This window comes from Limulus polyphemus, unplaced genomic scaffold (genome assembly GCF_000517525.1).
Source record: "Limulus polyphemus unplaced genomic scaffold, Limulus_polyphemus-2.1.2 Scaffold2819, whole genome shotgun sequence".
NCBI lineage: Eukaryota > Metazoa > Arthropoda > Merostomata > Xiphosura > Limulidae > Limulus > Limulus polyphemus.
This window is the reverse complement of record NW_013668429.1, coordinates 110,165-130,305: the sequence shown is the minus strand read 5'-3', so window position 1 is coordinate 130,305 and position 20,141 is coordinate 110,165. Positions and strand designations below refer to the sequence as shown.

Genomic DNA, 20,141 nt, shown 5'->3' with positions numbered 1-20,141 from the left:
TTTTGAGTTGCAAATGGTGGAAAACATGGGACGTTTTTTATCGTGTTCTGTGAATCTGGTTTCCAGTTTTGTTCCTGTTTCTTCGAGGTAAAATTGTGGGCAGTTATTGCATGTTATTTTGTAAATGATGCTGGCATTGTGTGATTCTAAATAATTTTTGTTTAGTAAAGATTTTAATTTAGAGCTGGGTTTTTGAGAGGATTTGACATTGACAGGAATTTTGTGTTTAATGGCTAGTTTTGTCCAAGTGTGGATTATTCTTGAGCTGATTTCAGGGACAAAAGGTAAACTGCAGTATAATGTTCTGTTGTTGGGTTTGTTAGTATCAATTTTGTTCGTGAGTTGAGTTTTGTTGTGGTGAATGTTGGAGAGTTTTTCAACAATAGCAGGTGGAAATTTGTTGGTGTGAATGAAGGAATGCTTTATGTGGTTGATTTCTTCATCTATGTAGTCCGTTGAACAGAAACTTGTGGTTGTGTTTATGAGATTTTTCAGTGTATTGATTTTTTGTGTGGTGTCATGAGTGGAATTCCAGGAAGAGCAACCAAAGGACACAAGTCCTTCTTATGGTGCAGAAAGATGAATCCGGGCCAGTACAAATGGAGTAACATAGCAAAGATACATGTAACCCATGACACTTGTATGGTCAGGTACTATACACCACTGTTATAAATCAGTGAATCATGGTTCTCAGACTGCTAAAGCTAGTGTTCTCCAAAGCTATAAAGCAAGAAATTCTCTGGGCTTTGCACAACAAAAAACATGAAAGGCACCATGACATTATCTATATTTGTGCTAACATTTGACAGCATTTCTGACCGCATTCAAGTTGAGATGTTCAGCACTGGTATGAATACTGTGCAGGGTAAACTTTAACAGAGTTATTAGAACTATTCCATAAAGAATAGCCCTGGTACTAATGGTCCTCTAATGGAGACTGAGAAATGTCATTGATAAAAACGTATCGTTGACTACTTCTTAAAGAGTAAGCCATGGCATATCTATTCATCAATACATCAGCACAGTCCAGATCTGAAATGTAAGAGGAGTTCTGTAAAGCACAGTTTGGAGCATTAGAGAAGAATCACACAGATAAAGAAGATTATTTCAAAAGACAAATAATCTCCAAGTTGTATAAAGTGTTAGATTTAAGATGGGCATTTGCTTTATCACCTCCTGTCATTTGATTTAGAAGAGTTGGTAATACAAACTATCCAGTGTATGCTTGCCACATTTGTTAACCCCAGCCAAGCCAACTTGGATGAATACTTGCAGTATGTTATGATGCCATAAAAAGCAGCTGAATAGGGCTCTACACAATATTCGATGATCATACTTATGCTCAGGAGAAAAATACAACTCAATTTTGATATGTAGACATCCTACAATGTTAAAGAAGTATGTAGAGTGGCTAGGGTTAGCAATAGTCAATGTGCACAAATGTGCCCACCAAAAATTGGAAATGCCACTGGACAACAGAATTGTTAAGACAAGACAGTGAAACAATGAATGTAACAATGTGGATCCTGGGTCTAGTTGTGGTTTGTTCCAGCATCATTGAAGCAGCCTAGATCTGACTATAGAAGTGTGTACATTATACTTTAGCAGATCAGTTCACTGATATACAAGTTACAGTGGGAACAAGAGGCAAAGTAAGATGTGTCCATATGTCATGGTCTAACCCCTTATGTACTAGCTTGACTCAAGAGTCAAAGGAAAAGAACAATGTGTTGTAATAGGAATAAGATGCTGTTTCCCCAGTGAGAAGGAAAGAACTGAATGTACTTATATGACTGTCTACAATGAAACAGGTAAGAAAATGTAGGATTTATGGTTGAAAGATAGTTCCACCTGTTAGCTGAGGTGACTATGTTGTCCTCCCAATCAATATAGGTTGGAGATGGTTAACCCTGCTCTTGAGCTTGTTATCACATGACTCTATCTCCAAGTCTAACAATCCTTTTTCATTTAATTCTTTCAGTTTTATAGTTTTCAGAACAGGTATGATCTTATTTCTGACTTATCTTCATTTTAAATTTATTTATTCATTTTACTTTTTAACTCTCTCAACATGGGTTCGGTCAATTTGACCAACCATGTGACCTCTTTATAGTCATTTAGTCTTTATAGATTTAATACTTCTAACTTACAATATAGTATGTATATCTTCACAAAGCTTGGCAGACTTAGTTAATATTATAAGTCTTTCACATACAAAAAATCATGTTTTTTAATGAAGTATTTATAATAAAATAAAGATTTGTCCATGAAAATGTTGAGTACTTGTTTTGAACAGACTATGTGCGAAGTAATTTTCATGAGGAAAAGTATTTATAATTTTAAAATTTCAAAAATTTCATATTTCTTTTGTGTAATTCCTAAAACCTCTTAAATGCAGTTCAAACGTTTTTTTGGTAAAACTTTATAGTTTATCTATTATTTTCTCTACCCAATCTCAAAACGGAATCAGTAAATTCAACCAACCAGGTAACAACCAAAAAAAATCTAAATTACCCTTTTTTTCCTTCTAGAATGACTACAAATTATAACATCAAACTACATTCATTTATTTTAAGTAGCTCTAAATTCGTAACAGTATACATCTATTTATAATTAAATTTTATTGTTTTATTGCCCTTTGAACCACGTCTGACTATTATCCGTGCCATTATAAGTTGTAAATCACTTGGAGAGCATACAGTTCATATTACACTAATGAATTACATTACCCACAAGCTACTACGAGCTGCTCGTGTGTGTGCCTCATGAAACATTATTATAATTTATTGTTATTTATTTTATCTATTCAAATCTTAACTAACCTAAAAGGATCCCTATTTTTGCATTTTAGTAACTTTTATAATTAGACATGAATAATAAACATGAAAAACAAGAAATAAAATACTTAATCAATTTTCTTTTTTCTTGCTATCGTTTGTCGAAGAGGGTTAACCCCAATTTTTTATACTAATGATAGTAGTGCATTTAACAATTTTTATTTAATTAATGCACCAAAGAATATAAACATGCAAAAATTAGACAAATTCCCTTACCTCTCAAAATTGTTCTTGCTTTCTAAGTATGAAACAAGATTCATTACAAGTTCATCCAATCTAGTGATTAACTTTTTCACAGGAATGATGTTGGTACTCTGAATGAAATTGACATTTAACCATTCAGAACATAATGTTATAGAATACTTCATTTGAAAGATCAAAACTTTGACTTTCTATTGGCTATAGGTAATATATAATTGAATGCAAGAGAGAACTATTAATGAATTCTGATAGAGAGGATGTGACAGGTAGGTGTGGCAGTAGGGGTCTGATTTTCTATTTGATAGCTCTGTAATCAAACAAAATTGAAGACTACAAAAATTATGGTTTGTCTGAGCAATGACAATCTTACAGAATGTAATTCACGTTTAATTTCTGAGGGGTGGATAAAACAGGGAAGATGACATGCTAAGAGAAAATGTGTCCTGTGTGTCACACTAGGGGAAATTCAGAATTTTCTTTAATATTGCCTTGTAGAATTAAAAACTTAAAACTAACATACTATTAAAATATGGATTATTAGCTAAGATTTTATACTATTCTAATTGGTACAACAACAAAAAGTTTAAAAATTTTTACACTAAATGTAAAACACTAAAACCTTGTGTCATGCGCAATAAAGGATACCCGTGGTGATAGGGCTAATGCAAGTAAAATGGAACAAGATCAACTTCTAGATGACTGAACATTACTTCAGTCTGCTCATACTTGCTAAACATTTCATAAATATATAGTGTTTTAATTCATTTTCTTTCTATGATAACTTACATAATGCTCTTTCTTTGGCACCTTTCTTTTCATTTCACATTCATGAGAGAAGGATGGTCTGACTTAATTATGTTGGGAAACATAATCCTTTTTATTTATTTATTATTTTTTTCATTTCCCTTTTAGTATCTTATTTATTATTTCTCTGCTATTAGCATTCTAAATTATTTAGGTTTACCTGAAGTGGGGTTTATTCTTTATTTGATTTTATTACTGGGCAACTACCTTCATGTAATTGGCTGCAAAAAGTGATTGGTAGTTTGGTTCAGGACTTTGGGGTTAAGGACCTGAACCAGGCCCTCTAATAATTTCAAATGTATTATAGTTTTTTTTGCACAACAAATTCTTACCCATGTTATGTATAATGAAAATATGGATTATCTTCATTGCTATTTGAATGCTAGTATGCATTTATACACCATTCATGACTATATAGATTTTTGACTTTTTTTTCCAGCATGTCTTATCCTTGCACATTTTTGGATTACATTTTAATACATTCGCTGCCATGTGCCCCACTGGTGGGTCACTACCAACTTTTAGTTATGGACTGCGTGACACACTGGTGAGTCACAGACGATTTTGTTTCAAAGCCAAATTTCTCTTGTGGCATATGAGTTTGAGACACTGTGACTGCTCCTTGGCACCTCTTGAATATTTAATTTTATTTATATTTAATTTATTATGTGGCAGCAAACATGTTAAGGTATTTTCACTTCACTCTTTTGTGACTGCTAATAACTTTCTCCCACTTACCCCACATGATGTTCTCATTTCATAACTACAATTTATTCAGTCTAATGTTTGAACTTTACTATTGTTTTTATTTCATGTTCAGATTGAGTCCTTTTTAATTCATCATAACTTAATTTATGTGTGTGAATAATATTATGGCATTCACCTAATTTATTATTCAATATTATACAGAAGACCAATGTTTAATGATTCTATATGTATGTTACAGATTTATTTTATTTTTTACCAAAGATAAAATTTAAAATATCATCTGTGACATAGAAGCCTAATGCGTTCCTTGACTGGCTGTACCCTCTGCTGTGGACTGCAGTTTTGCCTATTTAAGGCTCATCAGTATATCTTGGGCCAGCAAATCAAAGAAATACAGTTAGGCCTCTTACAATGTGATGCATATATAAGAATTATGGAGTTTTTGAGTCATTTCTGTACCACTATATAGTAACCTAAATTAATTTAGGTATGTGTATTATATTATGGCATTAGATCTCTCTACTTTGGTGAAAGTATGTTAAAAATTGTATTATTCACATTAATGTGGAATTACACTACAAACCTGATTTAAGTAGGCTTTGCAGATCCTAACTATTTTTGCCATCAAAACAGGATCTGTATGCAAATATGGGCCTAAAGACAAAATCATTGGAATAGCATGATCATGAAACTCTATGAAACTGCTCACTGTTTTCACATTCATCCCTACTGACTGAGAAACCTGTCCCAAACATGAAGGCAGTCTACATGATCTACAGAAAAGGATGAAAGACAAAAGTTTAAGTATATAAAATTTATCTACTTTCAGTGCAGCATGAAGTAAAATTATACAAAATAATAAATTTTGAAAAAAATTATTGTTATAGAAAAATCCTGTACTAGAATAAATAGTTAGAACCACACTACTATTGTTACTTTACAAAGCAAAGGCCTAAACATCACACCTACATCTGCACAAGAAATCCTTTATTCAGTATCCACAAGATCTTCTAAAAAGCTAAATTTTTACCTTCTGTAGAGCAGTTCCACAACAGTACTGATCAATTTAGCCAGTCTGCTATTGATGGATGGATGAGACACTGTAAACAACTCAGGCAATCTTTCCATGATAGCACTAGCATGTTTCCAGTCGCCAATGTCTAATAGAGCACTGCAGAGTCCTAGCTTTTGGTTATCTTCCTATATGAATGATATAATATAATATTAAAGATCACTAAAGCACCAAATTCATTTTAATCATTTAATCGCTTGGAAAAGAAGTATCTCATAAACTTTAAAGTCGAAAAAGTATTTAAAAAGAAGAAGACACCACAATACAGCATTTCTTAATAATTAATGTCACATCAGTATACATTAACAAAACTGTATAATGTTTGGAGACGGCTTGATTGGGTAATGAAGAAAAACTTTAATATAAGTTTAACATAACAGCAAATGTACAGCTTTTCGACAAGGTTTTGTCATTGAGTTTAACACAACTGTGATTTATGTTTGTTTTAGAGCAAAGCTAACATTGGGCTATTTGCTGTGTCCAGCCCAGGAGGGATTGAACCCAAATTTTAATGTTGTAAGTCCACAAACTTGCTCCTGCCCCACTGGGGGATTGCACAACTGTGCAATACCTTAATATACACCTAATGGTGATGTCACAAAAATACTCTTCATCATAAAGTAAATAAAAACCACCCTTTTAATTTTAGTTATTAAAAGCTCTTTTCTTTGTTACAATAGCTTCTTTTTTTTACTCTGAACACTGGGTTCACATCAATAAATTTTTGTTTTTAATTTCAATGTGTTGTGTATCTTTAAAATGTTGATAGATGTATGAAAAAACACATTCATGTTCTTCTGTTCTTGAACTTAAATTTCACCCAGTCTTATTGTGTAAACACTGCTACAACCATGCATCTACACTGTATCCAATCTCTGTTTTCAGTTACACATTCTTTAATTCTTTTCTCAAAAGAGGAATTTAACTTTTTTCCAATGTATAAAATTCCTCTGCCATGAGGAAAAGTGTTTACAGGGGGTGAAATGTTCCAAAAAAGATAATTTCCCTCATGGGAAAGTAACTTTTTTTTCACTTTCCCTCATATTTCAATGATTTTCCTCACACTAAATAGATTTTCCTCTATAAAATTGTAGATCTATTGGAATGTGGAATTTATGTTTAACATAAGACTGTATATTACGAATGCAAATATTTATAAAATTGGGTTGATAAATGCAATACTCCATGAAAACAAATAAGTTTTTTCACGTGTATTAAACTATGAAAATCTAAGTTTGTAAAATCAGTCCTTGCAGTGTGTATGTTTGATTTCACTTTTTCCTTCACATTGAACTGCTTTAGTGTTTTCAGTGTTGCCTTTATCTTAGATGGGATGTAGGCCATGATATAAGAAGTTTCATGCAGTGCCAAGCTAATGTATATGAGAAAATAAAAAATCTTTTAATACAAATATTGTCAATACTGATCTTAGTAGTGTAAATTCTTTCCTTAATTTAGATGCTTTGCCATAAATTTCTGCACATTTACTTCTAGTTTCTTCAATGATTTCAGCTGCATGTATCACCAGTGGTTGCCACATTTTAATCACCATACTTAATGTTTGTGCTCGATGACTAATCCATCTTGTTCCATAAACATTTCCTGGAGATAAAAATTTGCTGTTTCTGTCTCACGGGTATTTTTCAGTGAAGCTTTCTGTACTGATAAAAATTTGTATATAGCCTGCAATAACTCAGACATTTGTGGAACCAGTCTTGACTTTTTTGATGCATCTTTCAGTGACAGTTTGAATCTGTGTGCCATGCAATGGATACCTTCAGTCTCTGGTAGAAACTTCAAGAATTTCTGATACATTCCATTTCAAATGCCAAAATTCGCAGCAACTCCATTAGCCACAAATGAGACTAGGTCTGACAAATCATCCACCTGTAAATATTTTTTCAAACTGGTGCATAAATGATCAAGAATGTGGTCTGCATCAGGTTTTTTCACATTGCACACACACAAAAAAACAGTGCAAGGCTCATAATCTTTCAAGAATTGCACATACACAATTTTCTCTTCCAATGAAGAAACATCTGTACCACCATCACATGATACAGAAAAAAATATGCTGTTTTGAATATTATTTACCAAATCAGCATTCAAATCTTCAGCAATTAATTTCACAAACCCTACACAAGCTTTATCAGATGAATACCTTGATATAATATTGGCACACTGAGACCCACCACTCCTTTCTAAAAGCTGAAGATCACCAGCGAAAGCTTTATATGACATTGCAATTTGCAACTTTGAATGTGGTCACAAATTCTTTGAACATCAGTTCTTTGTTGGCTTCATCTAGTTTTGATGCACATTTAATTATACGCTGCTTTTCAGGTGAAGTCATTTTTGACAAAGCTGCAGCCTCGTAGCACCTGTGAAAATCACTGGATTGATGCATTTTGATGACTTTTAGCTTCATAGTTTTTGTTCCCTTGATAAAAGCATCACTGTATTGCCATACATGGCCAACTTTATTGTGATATGTGACATAACAGGAACACAATATTTTATTCTGTTCAGTTTCAAGCCATGGTCTACCTATCTTCCAGCTGGCCTAAAACTTTCATTCATGTTTAATGAGCTCATAATCTATTTGACTAGCTGATGATAATCCTTTGCTTGGCCTCCCATGCTTGTCCTTGTAGATTTACTCAGATGTGGGCATGGATTTTGCTCCAGGAATAACCTCAGGCTCTGCTAAAATTAATAAATGTTGAACATGTGGTATTGCAGGTAATATAAAATTCAAAATTTAAATTAATTAGCCTAAGTATTACACCAAAGCAAAATTGGCTTATACTATGAATTTCTTTTCTTACCAACAGCAGAAGATGAAGCTTCTTTAAGTTCGTACTCTACACTGACATTTGCACCGTCTCTGTCAATAGACCTATATACTGGTGAATCTTTGTTCACAATTTTCACATCCATAGTTTTACAAGAGTTACCTGATGATTGTCTTAGACATTTAGGCAAAAGCTGATGTTGCTGTGTCTGTTGGATATACTACCTTCCTGGCCTTCTTCAATGGGCATGTAAGTGGATTTTGCCTCAGGCATAGCAGTTTTTGATCTAGGGTGGCTAGAACTGTCCTCTGATTTCCTATTTGTTCCTTTTGTAAATCCAAAATTCAGAAGACTCATGTTGATAACAGAATTAGAATTAGCTCAAACTCAGTAGCCCTCCCTACTCTGCTTGCCACTTATCTGTCACTCTGTGTGCCATGTCCTAGTGTAGCAAATACTACAATTGCAATCTTAGAGAGATTTGAACTGATAGTTTATATTACAGACACTTTAAATGGAATTATTGTGTTTATTTTGACCCAATATTAATATATATAAATCTGACAAATTATTTATTTATATTTGCCTTGAAATGAAAAACTTAAAAATTGATCCAGAAATTGCTACATATTTTAAATTGTGACTACGACAATTAAAGATGGTTGCCTTCATAGCACGTTTCCATGCTCTGCCATACTGCATATATTTATCTCTTCAGAAGAAAAAATAATGAACTTTCAAACCACATTTAAGAGAATTAAAAAACAGGGTCGTTATAGTTTTGATAATCTCCGTATTGAAGAGGGATATGACATTTTGGTCTGATTCCCATAAATTTATGGGAAATGAATGACAACTCAGTCATTTCTTGTATGGAAAATCTAGCCTTTCTACTAATTTCCCTTAATGAAACTTGATTTTCTATGGAAACTGGGAGAGCATAAATTTTGACCCCTGGTTTATAATTTACTTCTGAAAAATACTTCTGATAAAGTAAGATAACTAGTGAATAAATGAAAATTTGTAAAACCTAATATAACAAAAGGTGAAATTAATGTTTTCAAACAACTTGTAGATATTAAGCCATGTCATTACAAAGGTTGAAAAAGGTAATGCTGTTGTTGTGATGAATTATCACAATAAGTGCATTACTGACTGATCAAGAAAATTACAATTAACAACCCTACTAAACATGAGGAAAACTGAACCAACTCTTAATAAACTAAAGATACAATATTTGGAATTGCTATTAAATATATAACATAGATTCTACACGTTTTATATACTACATTCATTTGTTCAAATTAGTTTTCCAATTAAAATTTATGTGAAAAATTAATATTTTCTCACTTTAATATCATAACAACGTTACTACTTATTTTGACAAGCAAAAAATATCCATGGTTACATGTTTGTTTTTTTTTTACTATTCAAATATACTTACTAGTAGCAATGTTACATTTCATAAAAGAAACTACGAATACATTAACCTTAAAGGTTTCTTCTTCCACTTGTTCTTCCTTTGTTTCCAATGGCATCATGACAAAGTTTGCACGACGAGCATAAATTTTTGCTGTTTGTATTTCATTCTTGTAAGATTCTATCATTTTACTATCCTGTGGCATTAGCTGCAATAAAAAAGGTTATTAATTTTATTATAGTAGCATTGTAATGCTATTCTGAAACATGTTTAAAAAATATAGTGTGTAAATCAAAAGATATAGAAATTAATAGAAACAGCACATCATTTGAACATTTAAATTATGTACCATATGCATGAATAACGTTTGTTACATATTTATTCTGTATCACTAATATTTATACTTCTGTTTATAAATTCATGCAATTGTACAAAAATGAGATACCCATATACTTTAAAGTTAAAAATATAAAGAGCTAAAAAAAAAAAGATTAAAAAACAAAGACACCACAATTCTTATTTAGGCCTACTGATTCCATGTTTTCCATCAACTGGGAGAGGTAAAATTCCAGGTTTTTTCCAGATCAAAATTCCTTTTTCCAGGTTTCATGAGTCAATGTATTTTGTGTGTTTTTTATTTCATTTCAAAAAGGTAACTCGAGGTAAATTTACTGTGTATTTATGAAAATCTGATAAAGTTTAAAATTATTGATTTATTTTTAATAGCTATTACCTGTATCTAAAATTTAATTAATTATCAGCAGTAATAATGACAGATTATGAATGAGTCTGATTTGACTAACAATAAAATTAGAGAGCAAGTAAGTGGCACAGTGTTTCAGTTATGTTGAACCGGGTGCACTCCTTCGTGACATTATTTTTGTCACATACTGTGGAGGAATGTATAAAAAAAAACAAAAAACTATCAAGTATTTGTTCCAAAACTTTGTTTATGCCTACTATGGCATCTGGAATGCTACATTGCCTCAGCTTATTTTAGAATTACTGAACACCACTTAGGGCATTTTATTGTGGCACTCAGGAATGCACGTAATGAAAATTTTTAAAAACAATGTTTCTAAAATTGTTTTTGATTGGATACTAACTTATCTATCACCCAATCAAAAACAGTGTTATGGAACACAATCAGCAACACCATGAAAATGACAGACAATCAAAAAATAAAATAAATACTTTGTATGCACACTCCAAATTTACTGGCTTATTCCCAGTTTTTGACAAAATTGTAATAATTCCCGAGCAGTTCCTAACTGGGAGAAAAAATATGTAATTTTCCTGTTTTTCTCACATTTCTGATGGGTGTGAAAACCCTTATGATGACAAAGTTTAATAAAATTATTAAAGTTTTCTATAACCTTTGTCACCAATAGAATTTTAACTAACTTCCTTGTCAAATCAATAACCAAAAAAGATTTTAAACTTGTAGCAAGTTGTCATCTGCTATGCTATTATTTAAAAATATAATAATGGGAGTATTGTAAGTCCAAAAGTGAATAGGTACACTGGTCAGATAAAATAAGATTCCAGAAACAATGAATTTTGACCAAATTATTTAAATAATGAAAACACCATTTTCATTTAATTTTGTTTAAATTTCAAATTATTTAATATTCATTTATTTAAGTAGTGAAATTTGAAATACTTGTTAGCTTGTGCTTAACTGATGTTAGATTTCTGTTTACTTCTGTAATTGTTGAGCCTAGAGAATGAAATTGTGGAAATTGCAAGTTTTTAAGTGTGATCCCCCTGAAAACAGTATATATCAGACTTAATAACACACCTGTTATTTTGATTCAAATACAAAGTTCCACAAGCAGGCCTATATTTGTACCCAAAAAGTTTTCCTGGCCCATGTGTTTTAAGTAATAAACATGACTACATTTTACTTCAATTTTGACCAATAAGAGGGAAACTAGACCGTAATTCTACTACATCCAAAACAAGGCTAATAATATTTCTATTGCATCAGCAAGCCTCATTCCATGGCAAAGAACGAGGGATGGAGACCCAGCCACAATGAACCAGGTGGATGACAATTTTAACTTTTATATTTCTTTGTGTTGTTTAGGGCTTATTTTTCTAATTATATGCATAAGAGAGAGTAAATAAAGAAAAAGAACATTTGTAGTGTGATTTCCAATACAGACAAGAAATAAAATACACACAGAATTACTGTACTTATATATTATAAGAAAACCTTTGAACTACTACATATGTTGTTAACATCAATACACTAGTGATGTATCCACCCATAAGCTTCTGGGTTAAGGATAGCCAACTTACATATGTCTAATGACCCACAATTCATGCAAACCAAACCTTTAAAGGTGTTGTAGAATTGTAATAATAACTTCTTTAATGTGGAATTAGAAAAACAGTAAACATCCTATTCCATCAAATAAATGTAACTGTTCACCCTTCATAATACTTTTCAAAGTGAAAAACTAAACATTTCAAGGATTTCTCTCAAAATTTCTCCTCTGTTCCCTTAATTTTTATACAAGGGGTCAAAGGGCCCTAAAACTAGAGAACCTAGGAACAACACTGGCTAATGTACATAAAGTGGGTTAATGTCTACCATAATAACTATTATTAATTTCATATTTTTAAAGTAAAATCCTTATTTTTATGTGCACTTATAATATTTAAAACTTTAGTAGAGGTACAAATTTGCTTTATTCAATTGTAACTTCACAATTTAACAGTTTTTCATCATGGAAGTTAGCATTTTCCTACAATTAAAATGTATTTCCGATAGATACTTATTTCCTCTCACAAAAAAGTTTTTCTTGTCTAGCACTGCCCTCTATTGGCACAAATTTTTCAATGCATGCCACTAGCCTTCTACCTCCTGCTCCTGCATATCCACATGCAAATGATCATGCAACAGCTTTCCACCAATAGGAACATGACACTACTCCTATTATAACCAACATCTTCTTCACATCTGCACTCATTAATCATTTTGAGATTGATCTCTTATATCATCAGAAATGTGAGAGGAAGTAAGTATCTATAGGAAATGCATTTTCAGTGTAAGAAAATGCTAACTTCTGATACAATATCTTACCTCTGCTAAAATTCCACATTGAACTGGTGAAGGGCCAATAAAAAAATATGATCCCACTTTAGGAAGCGTTCAAAGAGAGACCAGTAGGTATGGAATCAAAACAGAAAACATCACATCTCAGTGGGAAACTGCAACACATCTGATCCAGGTATACTCTTCATTCTTTTATGACAGTATTGTGAACATAAAAGGTGGAAACATGAAAAAAATCCCAGAATATGTATGCCCAATGAATAGGACTTCTGGGTGTTGAGTGGCAAGGACACAACAGACTGTAGTTTGACCTCAACCAACACTGAGCAGTCTCTGAAATGGTACATCAACGCCTACCTCTTCACCTCAATATGGGAATTGGTAGGGAAGGCAAGCTTCAGTACCAAAATCCATCACTACTTGTGCGCATTTCCAACCCAACAAACACCAGATCCGCTGAGAACTGACACACAGCAGACAGTAAGAAGGTGGAAAGCCCCAGCAGAATGACATCTCCAGTCCAAAACGTGGCAGCAGTGGGCATTTGTCATCCAGTCCATGTTAAAAGGAGGGAAACCTGCCAACACAGATGTGGGGATTTACTGAGCTGGTCCATCTCCAACCAACACTGGACTCACCAGGAATATACATCTGGAGGACAGTAGGGAGGAGAAAAGTCTAAGCCTGAGAGGATAACTGAAATGATATATATATAACAGTTATGACATGGCAGAGTGCTTCAACCAAAACCTGTTGGCTTCTGGAATTGATCAATAGGTCTGTGGTAGGAAGAGCATCATGCCATAAAAGAAAAAAATCAATCAGATATGTAGACCGAAAAATGGCCCAGTACAACAACAAAAACCAGGCAGCACCTGGAATTTTGCATCAAGTTCATGGTAGGAAGTGCTATATGCCAGCAACAACTGCAGAATGTCATTGCCCTACTCTCAACTTAGTGGTATGATTCATCACTCAGAAGGACACAGTCCACCATTTCAGCAGCTAGGAACTGGCAAATGGTAAGGACTCTCATTTTTCACTAGCAGAAAGGGGGGAAAAATGCATTGGAGAGTCCAGATAATGGCATAACCAGAGACAGTGCAACAGGTGACTGCAACACCCTATTTTGTAAAGCAGAGCTACTACTCCACAGGGTCAATCAACCAAAACCAGGCAGCATATGGAATTGTACATCAGGTCTGTAGTAGGAAGAGACTCAATGATATGGAGCAGCAGAGATGGGCAGCAATCTCTATATGCTTTACTCATGTTAGTCGATGAGTGTACAGTCCAAGACAACCATATTTATGAAGTAAAATACTGCTAGAGAGAACTACTCTAAGTCCTACAGAACACCCCATCTCTACAGTGTGTATAACCCAAACCTGTGATAAAAATATTTAGTTATGGATAACAAAAAACAGAGACACACAATCAACACCAGGCAGCATCTGGAATTGTACATCAGCTCTGAGGCAGGAAGAGCTATAATGTAATTGACAATAGCATGGTTGCAGGATGGACAGAGTGTATTAAAAAAAGTGTATCTGGTCAGACACCACTTACCACAGAAAGAGATCCACAATACAAAAGGAAAAAGGCCTTGAAAAGTGAGAAAAATTTGGGGGGGGGGGGGGGCAATCTAGCACAATAACAAAATGCAAACACTGAAATAAATATTAAAGAAAAAATGAAGTCAGTTGTAAAACTAAAATATCGACAAATCCACAAACAAAGACTAGCACGTCTATACAGCACTACTGCCAACCTAGAAATGATTAATGAGTGCAGATGCGAAGAGGACGCAGTTTACGATAGGAGTGGTGTCATGCTCCTATTGTTGGAGAGCTGCTGCATGGTCATATGCATGTGGATATGCAGAAGCAGGAGGTAGAAGGCTAGTGGATGGCATTAAACATTTGTGCCAATAGAGGGCAGTGCTAGTCAAGAAAAGCTATTTTGGGAGAGGAGGTAAGATATCGTATTGGAACCTTTCCTTCTTAAAAATACTTCCACTCCACAATATACTAATCACATTTTGGATCAGGCATCTAATATTATATGAATATTTTATTTCTTACAATTATATAAATATAACACTTAAAATATACACAACTGTAAAAATTTCAAAATCTTTATCTTAGTCAAGAATGTTTTTTGGTTTTGTTTTTAGTTAATCCTATTCCCACGGGTATCCTTTACTGTGCATGACAAGGTTTTAGTGGCATACATTCAAAATTTTATTAAACTACTTGTAATTTATGTTATACCAATTAGTATATGATAAAATCTCAACTAATAATCCATATTTGAATAGTATACAAGTTTTACGTTATGAACTCTACAAGATATATATTTTAAAAAATCCTGAATTTCCCCTAGTGGGACACACATTACACATTTTCTCTTCTTTATTTTATCCATCCCCCTCTCCAACAAGTATGAAATTCAACATAAATTACTCACTATAAAATTGTCATTGATCAGACAAACCATAATTTTTATAGCCTTCAATCTTGTTTGGTTACTGAGCCGTCAAATAAAAATTCAGACCCCTCTTGCCACACCTACCTGTCACATCCTCTCTTTCCAGATTGGTTAATAGTTCTCTCTTATGTTTAATTATATATTACCTATAACCAATAGAAAGCTAAGGGTTTTCATCTATCATATGATGTATTCTACTACATTGTGATTTGAACACAGAATACAACTTTGGTTTCCATGGAGATCACAATGGCTGAAACTTAAATGATTTTGTAACAGCTCTTGTCGCATAGTCAGAAAGCCAGAAAAATTTTGATTGTTAGAAGAAATTGTTTGCTTTTTACATGTTATTAGTCTAAGTTCTTTGGTGCATTATTTAATCAAAAAAAAATTATTTAATGCACTACTACCATTAGTATAAAAAAGGATAGTCATCAGCGCAGAAGAAAAAGAAGAACACTTGGTTAAGTACTTTATTTCTTGTTTTTCATGTTTATTCTTTAGTTATTATTATAAAAGTAACTAAAATGTAAAAATATGGATCTCTTTAGGTTAGATTAGGTAAAATAAACAATAATAATATCATAAAAATATTTTACGAGTCATGCATGCGAGCAGCTCAGAGTACCTCATGGGTAATGTAATTCAATAGCGTAACATGAGATGCACATTCCCCAAGTGATTTACAACTTATAATGGCACAAATAGTAGTTGGATACAGTTCAAAGGGCAATAAAACATTAAATTTTAATCATAAATAGATGTATACTCTTACAAGTTTAAAGCTACTAAGGATAAATGAATGTAGTTTCACACCACATTTGAAGTCATTCTAGAAAGAAAGAGAGGGTAATTTAGATTTTTTTTTTTGTGGTTACAAGGTCAGTAAAATTGACCAACCTTGTATAGAGTTAGGGTAAAGAAAATAACAGATAAAATAAAGTTTTACTGAAACAAACATTTGAAGTGTATCTAGGAGGTTTTAGAGATTACACAAACGAAATTTGATATTTTTGTGACGAAGAAAATTATTTCTAATCTTAACATAAAAGTCACTTTGCACATGGACTATTCAAAAATTCTCAATATATTCAAGGACAAATATTTTTTTAGTTTATTTATAATACTTCACAAAAGATATGATTTTTTTGTATGTGAAAGACTTATTATTAACTGAAAGACTGCCAAAGTTTGTAAAGATATACACACCATATCAAAAGTTAACAATATCAAATATATAGACTTTATACATGAACAAAAAAGTCACATGGTCGGTCAAATTGACTGAGCCCATGTGCAGAGAGATAAGCACGAAGCTACACAATGGCCTATCTGTGGTATGCCCAACTTTAATATCAAAACCTGGTTTATAGTGTTGTGAACATGCAGGCTTACCACTGAACCAGTAGATGTGCAATAACATAGGAAGCAAAACTAGAATGTTATCATGTGGGGTGATACACTATATTAACAAATACATTGACTGGGATAACCTTCAATCTGAATTTTCTGTAAATATAATTTTCTGTGCTTCCAAGTCACTTGAACTTAAAACAAGGTATTTGGTAAAAAAAAATTTAACAGACATCAGACATCTATAAGCCTATGCAGTTCACCATCATTAGAATTAACTAAAATATGTTTCATTCAAACATGGGTTTCAACAAACTATTGTAAATACACTGAAGATGGTAAGCTATACCATTATCAAAATTTCAATAAAATAAAATTTATAAACTTGTACAGCTATGAAACAGCCAGAATGTTATAACAATAATTAAACAAAGCATAAAAGACACAATCTCATGTTCACTTTTTCATTTACTATTTAGCCTTAAGATAAATTATGAATAAATCAATGTTATTGTTCTGCACACAGAATGACAAGTATAAGAAACACACATGCATGCAATTATCTGCATTTAATGAAAACTACAAAATTTCATATTTTTGTAGTAACTTGTGCACACAACAGAAAATTTGTGATCTCCAGAAGTATTAATACAAACAAGATGACACAAATGTCTCCTGTTTCTCTATATGAATTAAATAGGCAAAATTTGGATGTTTTAATTAATGTGACAATTATGAAAAAAAAGAGCAACAAATAGTTACTATGGTTAACTTATATATTTCTAACTTCAAAATAATTTTCAGATTTCTGACACTACTAGGTTACAATTTTGGTAATACTCCATTGTGTAGAGAGTACCAGACAAGAGCTACTCTCTAAAGAGGCTAAGATTTTACCTAGTACATAAATAATTTATGGTTACATAGTAGCTAAAAGTACTGGCACTTTTTCATATTGAATTTCTGTTTTTCTCTTTCTTCAAAAGCTAAAGTAATTTTGGAAAGTAGCATCACCTCCTCATTTTTAATGAAATTTATTTGATTGCACAATAGCATTTTCCAAAACTTATCCACATCGTTTTTTTTTATCTATAGGCTTTTCCAAGACATTTTTTTCTAAGTTATTATAATTTTTTTAGTGAAAAATGTTATATGTATGTTGGGTAGTTGTATTTATTTTCTGATATGTGAGAATAAGATCACTTGCATTTGTGTTTATGACAAAGCTATTAATGCTATTTGCTGACTTCCATGATTTTAATCTGTGGACTGTAGGGAAGGCAACTGGCCAGTAGCACCCATAACCAACTCTTATGCTACTCTTTTGCCAATGAACAGTGGGATTGGTCATCACTATATAATCTGCAAACTGATAATTAAGTTCATTTTTCACCCTTTCATTATGCTTTTTGATGTTTTAGCATATGCATATAATTTTATGCCACAGATTTTTGAAAAACATTTTGTTTTATGAAGCTTCATGAAAAAAAACATTTGTTTATTTTGTAAAGTTTCTGATGTTATATATATATTTTTTTTGTTTTACCTAATTTTAAACTATAAAATACAATTGGTAAGTAGACCCATTTCTAATTCTAGTAAAATTAGCTTACAAATTTCTCACTCGCATAGCAGTATTTTGTCACATACAAGAGCATTTTGGTTACGATATATTATGCACACATTATTATTATTATTTTAATTTTTCTCACAAATATTCACATTTCAGTTGATTTTGCTAATAAATAAGATACATACATGAATGGTCAAGTTTTCAATTATTGGAAAATCATGTAGAAAATGACTGTGAGATGGGTGTTCCTCCCCCTTTCACATCAGTTTTCCTTTTTTTTCTATTTTTGAAGTTAAAATGGTGCATTATAAACCATTTCTGAGTAGTTAATAATAAACAGATGAAGCATAATTATATTTAAAAACTGTTAAATTTTAGCTTTAACTGTATTGTACAAGAGTTATTCAAACCATTTCTTCTGCATTTTATTTTCCCATAAAAATATTACAGTGGTATCCTTCACAAACAAATATTGACTATGTTATAAGATGTAGATGTGCAAATTAATTGCACAACTTCACAAAAATGTTTACCTTCTAACTATTTTACATTATAAACGTTGAACACTTTTAGTTGTTGCTTGCAGTTAACAGTCATTACTTTGGCTGATGTCCCTTCTTCAGCAGCAGAATTTTATGGGCTTTGCAGGATCTCTTAGCTGCTTTATACAATAGCTCTCTGGTTGGGCAAATAGGCTGTCTTTTCATAAGGATTGTAGATGGTTATCAGTTTGATCTCTTGATTAAACTGTTCTTGACTTGATCTTTCTATATCCTATTGCTCCTGTTTAAAGGATTTTTAGGCTGTTCTCACATTTTAGAGTATCACTTTAATATGATCATGCAGAGGTTCATGTTCTACAAACAGCCACAACATTTTCACATCAGGAAAAACCAAAAGGACCAAAGAGAAAAAATACAAAGAATAATCTAGCAACAGAGTGAATAATCTTTCAGTAACCAATACAAATCACTGTTGTAACAAACTGGTACAACATAGACTTTATGGTAAATGCAGACCAAAGGTCTGTATGCCTAAATGAGATGAAGTTTTCCATCACATAACACAAAAAATGACCAAGGACCAATTCTAATGTACAAGTTCCCCCATATTAACCCTCTCAACATGGGCTTGGTCAATTTGACTGACCATGTGATCTCTTTGTACTTGTTTAAAGTCTTTATAGTTTCGATACTACTAATTTTTAATATAGTATGTATATCTTCAAAAAATTTGGCAGATTTTCAGAAAACATTACGAGACTTTCACATACAAAAAATCCTATTTTTTAGTGAAGTATTTTTAACTTAACTAAAAAAAAAGATTTGTCCATGAATATATTGAGTATTTGTTTTGAAAAGTCCGTGTGCAAAGTGATTTTTCATGTTAAAATTAAAAATACTTTTCTTCATCTGAAAAACTCAAATTTCATTTGCGTAATCTCTAAAACCTCTTAGATACAGTTCAAATGTTTTCAGTAAAACTTTATATTTTATTTCTTATTTTCTGTACCCTAACTCTATACAAGGTCGGTCAGTTTGACCAACCTTGTAACCACCAAAAAATAAATAAAAAATTGAAATAAATCTAAATTACCCCTTTTTTATTTCTAGAATGACTTCAAATTGTAACATGAAACTAAATTTATTTATCCTTAGTAGCTTTAAACTTATAACAGTATACATCTATTTATACTTAAATTTTATTGTTTTATTGCCCTATGAACAGTGTCTAACTACTATTCTCGCCATTATAAGTTGTAAATCACTTGGGGAACATGGAGCTCACATTATGCTATCGAATTACATTAACCACAAGCTACTC

The 20,141-nt window shown here is 32.2% G+C and overlaps 1 protein-coding gene across 1 annotated transcript in view; it reads right to left on the bottom strand.

Annotated features, from left to right (window-relative positions):
- The window catches only part of LOC106467981 (THO complex subunit 2-like), a 138,000-nt gene that overhangs the window by 15,193 nt on the left and 102,666 nt on the right, over positions 1 to 20,141 (bottom strand). The window contains exons 10-12 of the mRNA XM_013928374.2: positions 9,908 to 10,045; positions 5,581 to 5,750; positions 5,134 to 5,323 (exon numbers count right to left, since the gene is read on the bottom strand). Coding sequence (XP_013783828.1) covers positions 5,134 to 5,323; positions 5,581 to 5,750; positions 9,908 to 10,045 — 498 coding nt within the window. The remainder of the gene's footprint in view (positions 1 to 5,133; positions 5,324 to 5,580; positions 5,751 to 9,907; positions 10,046 to 20,141) is intronic.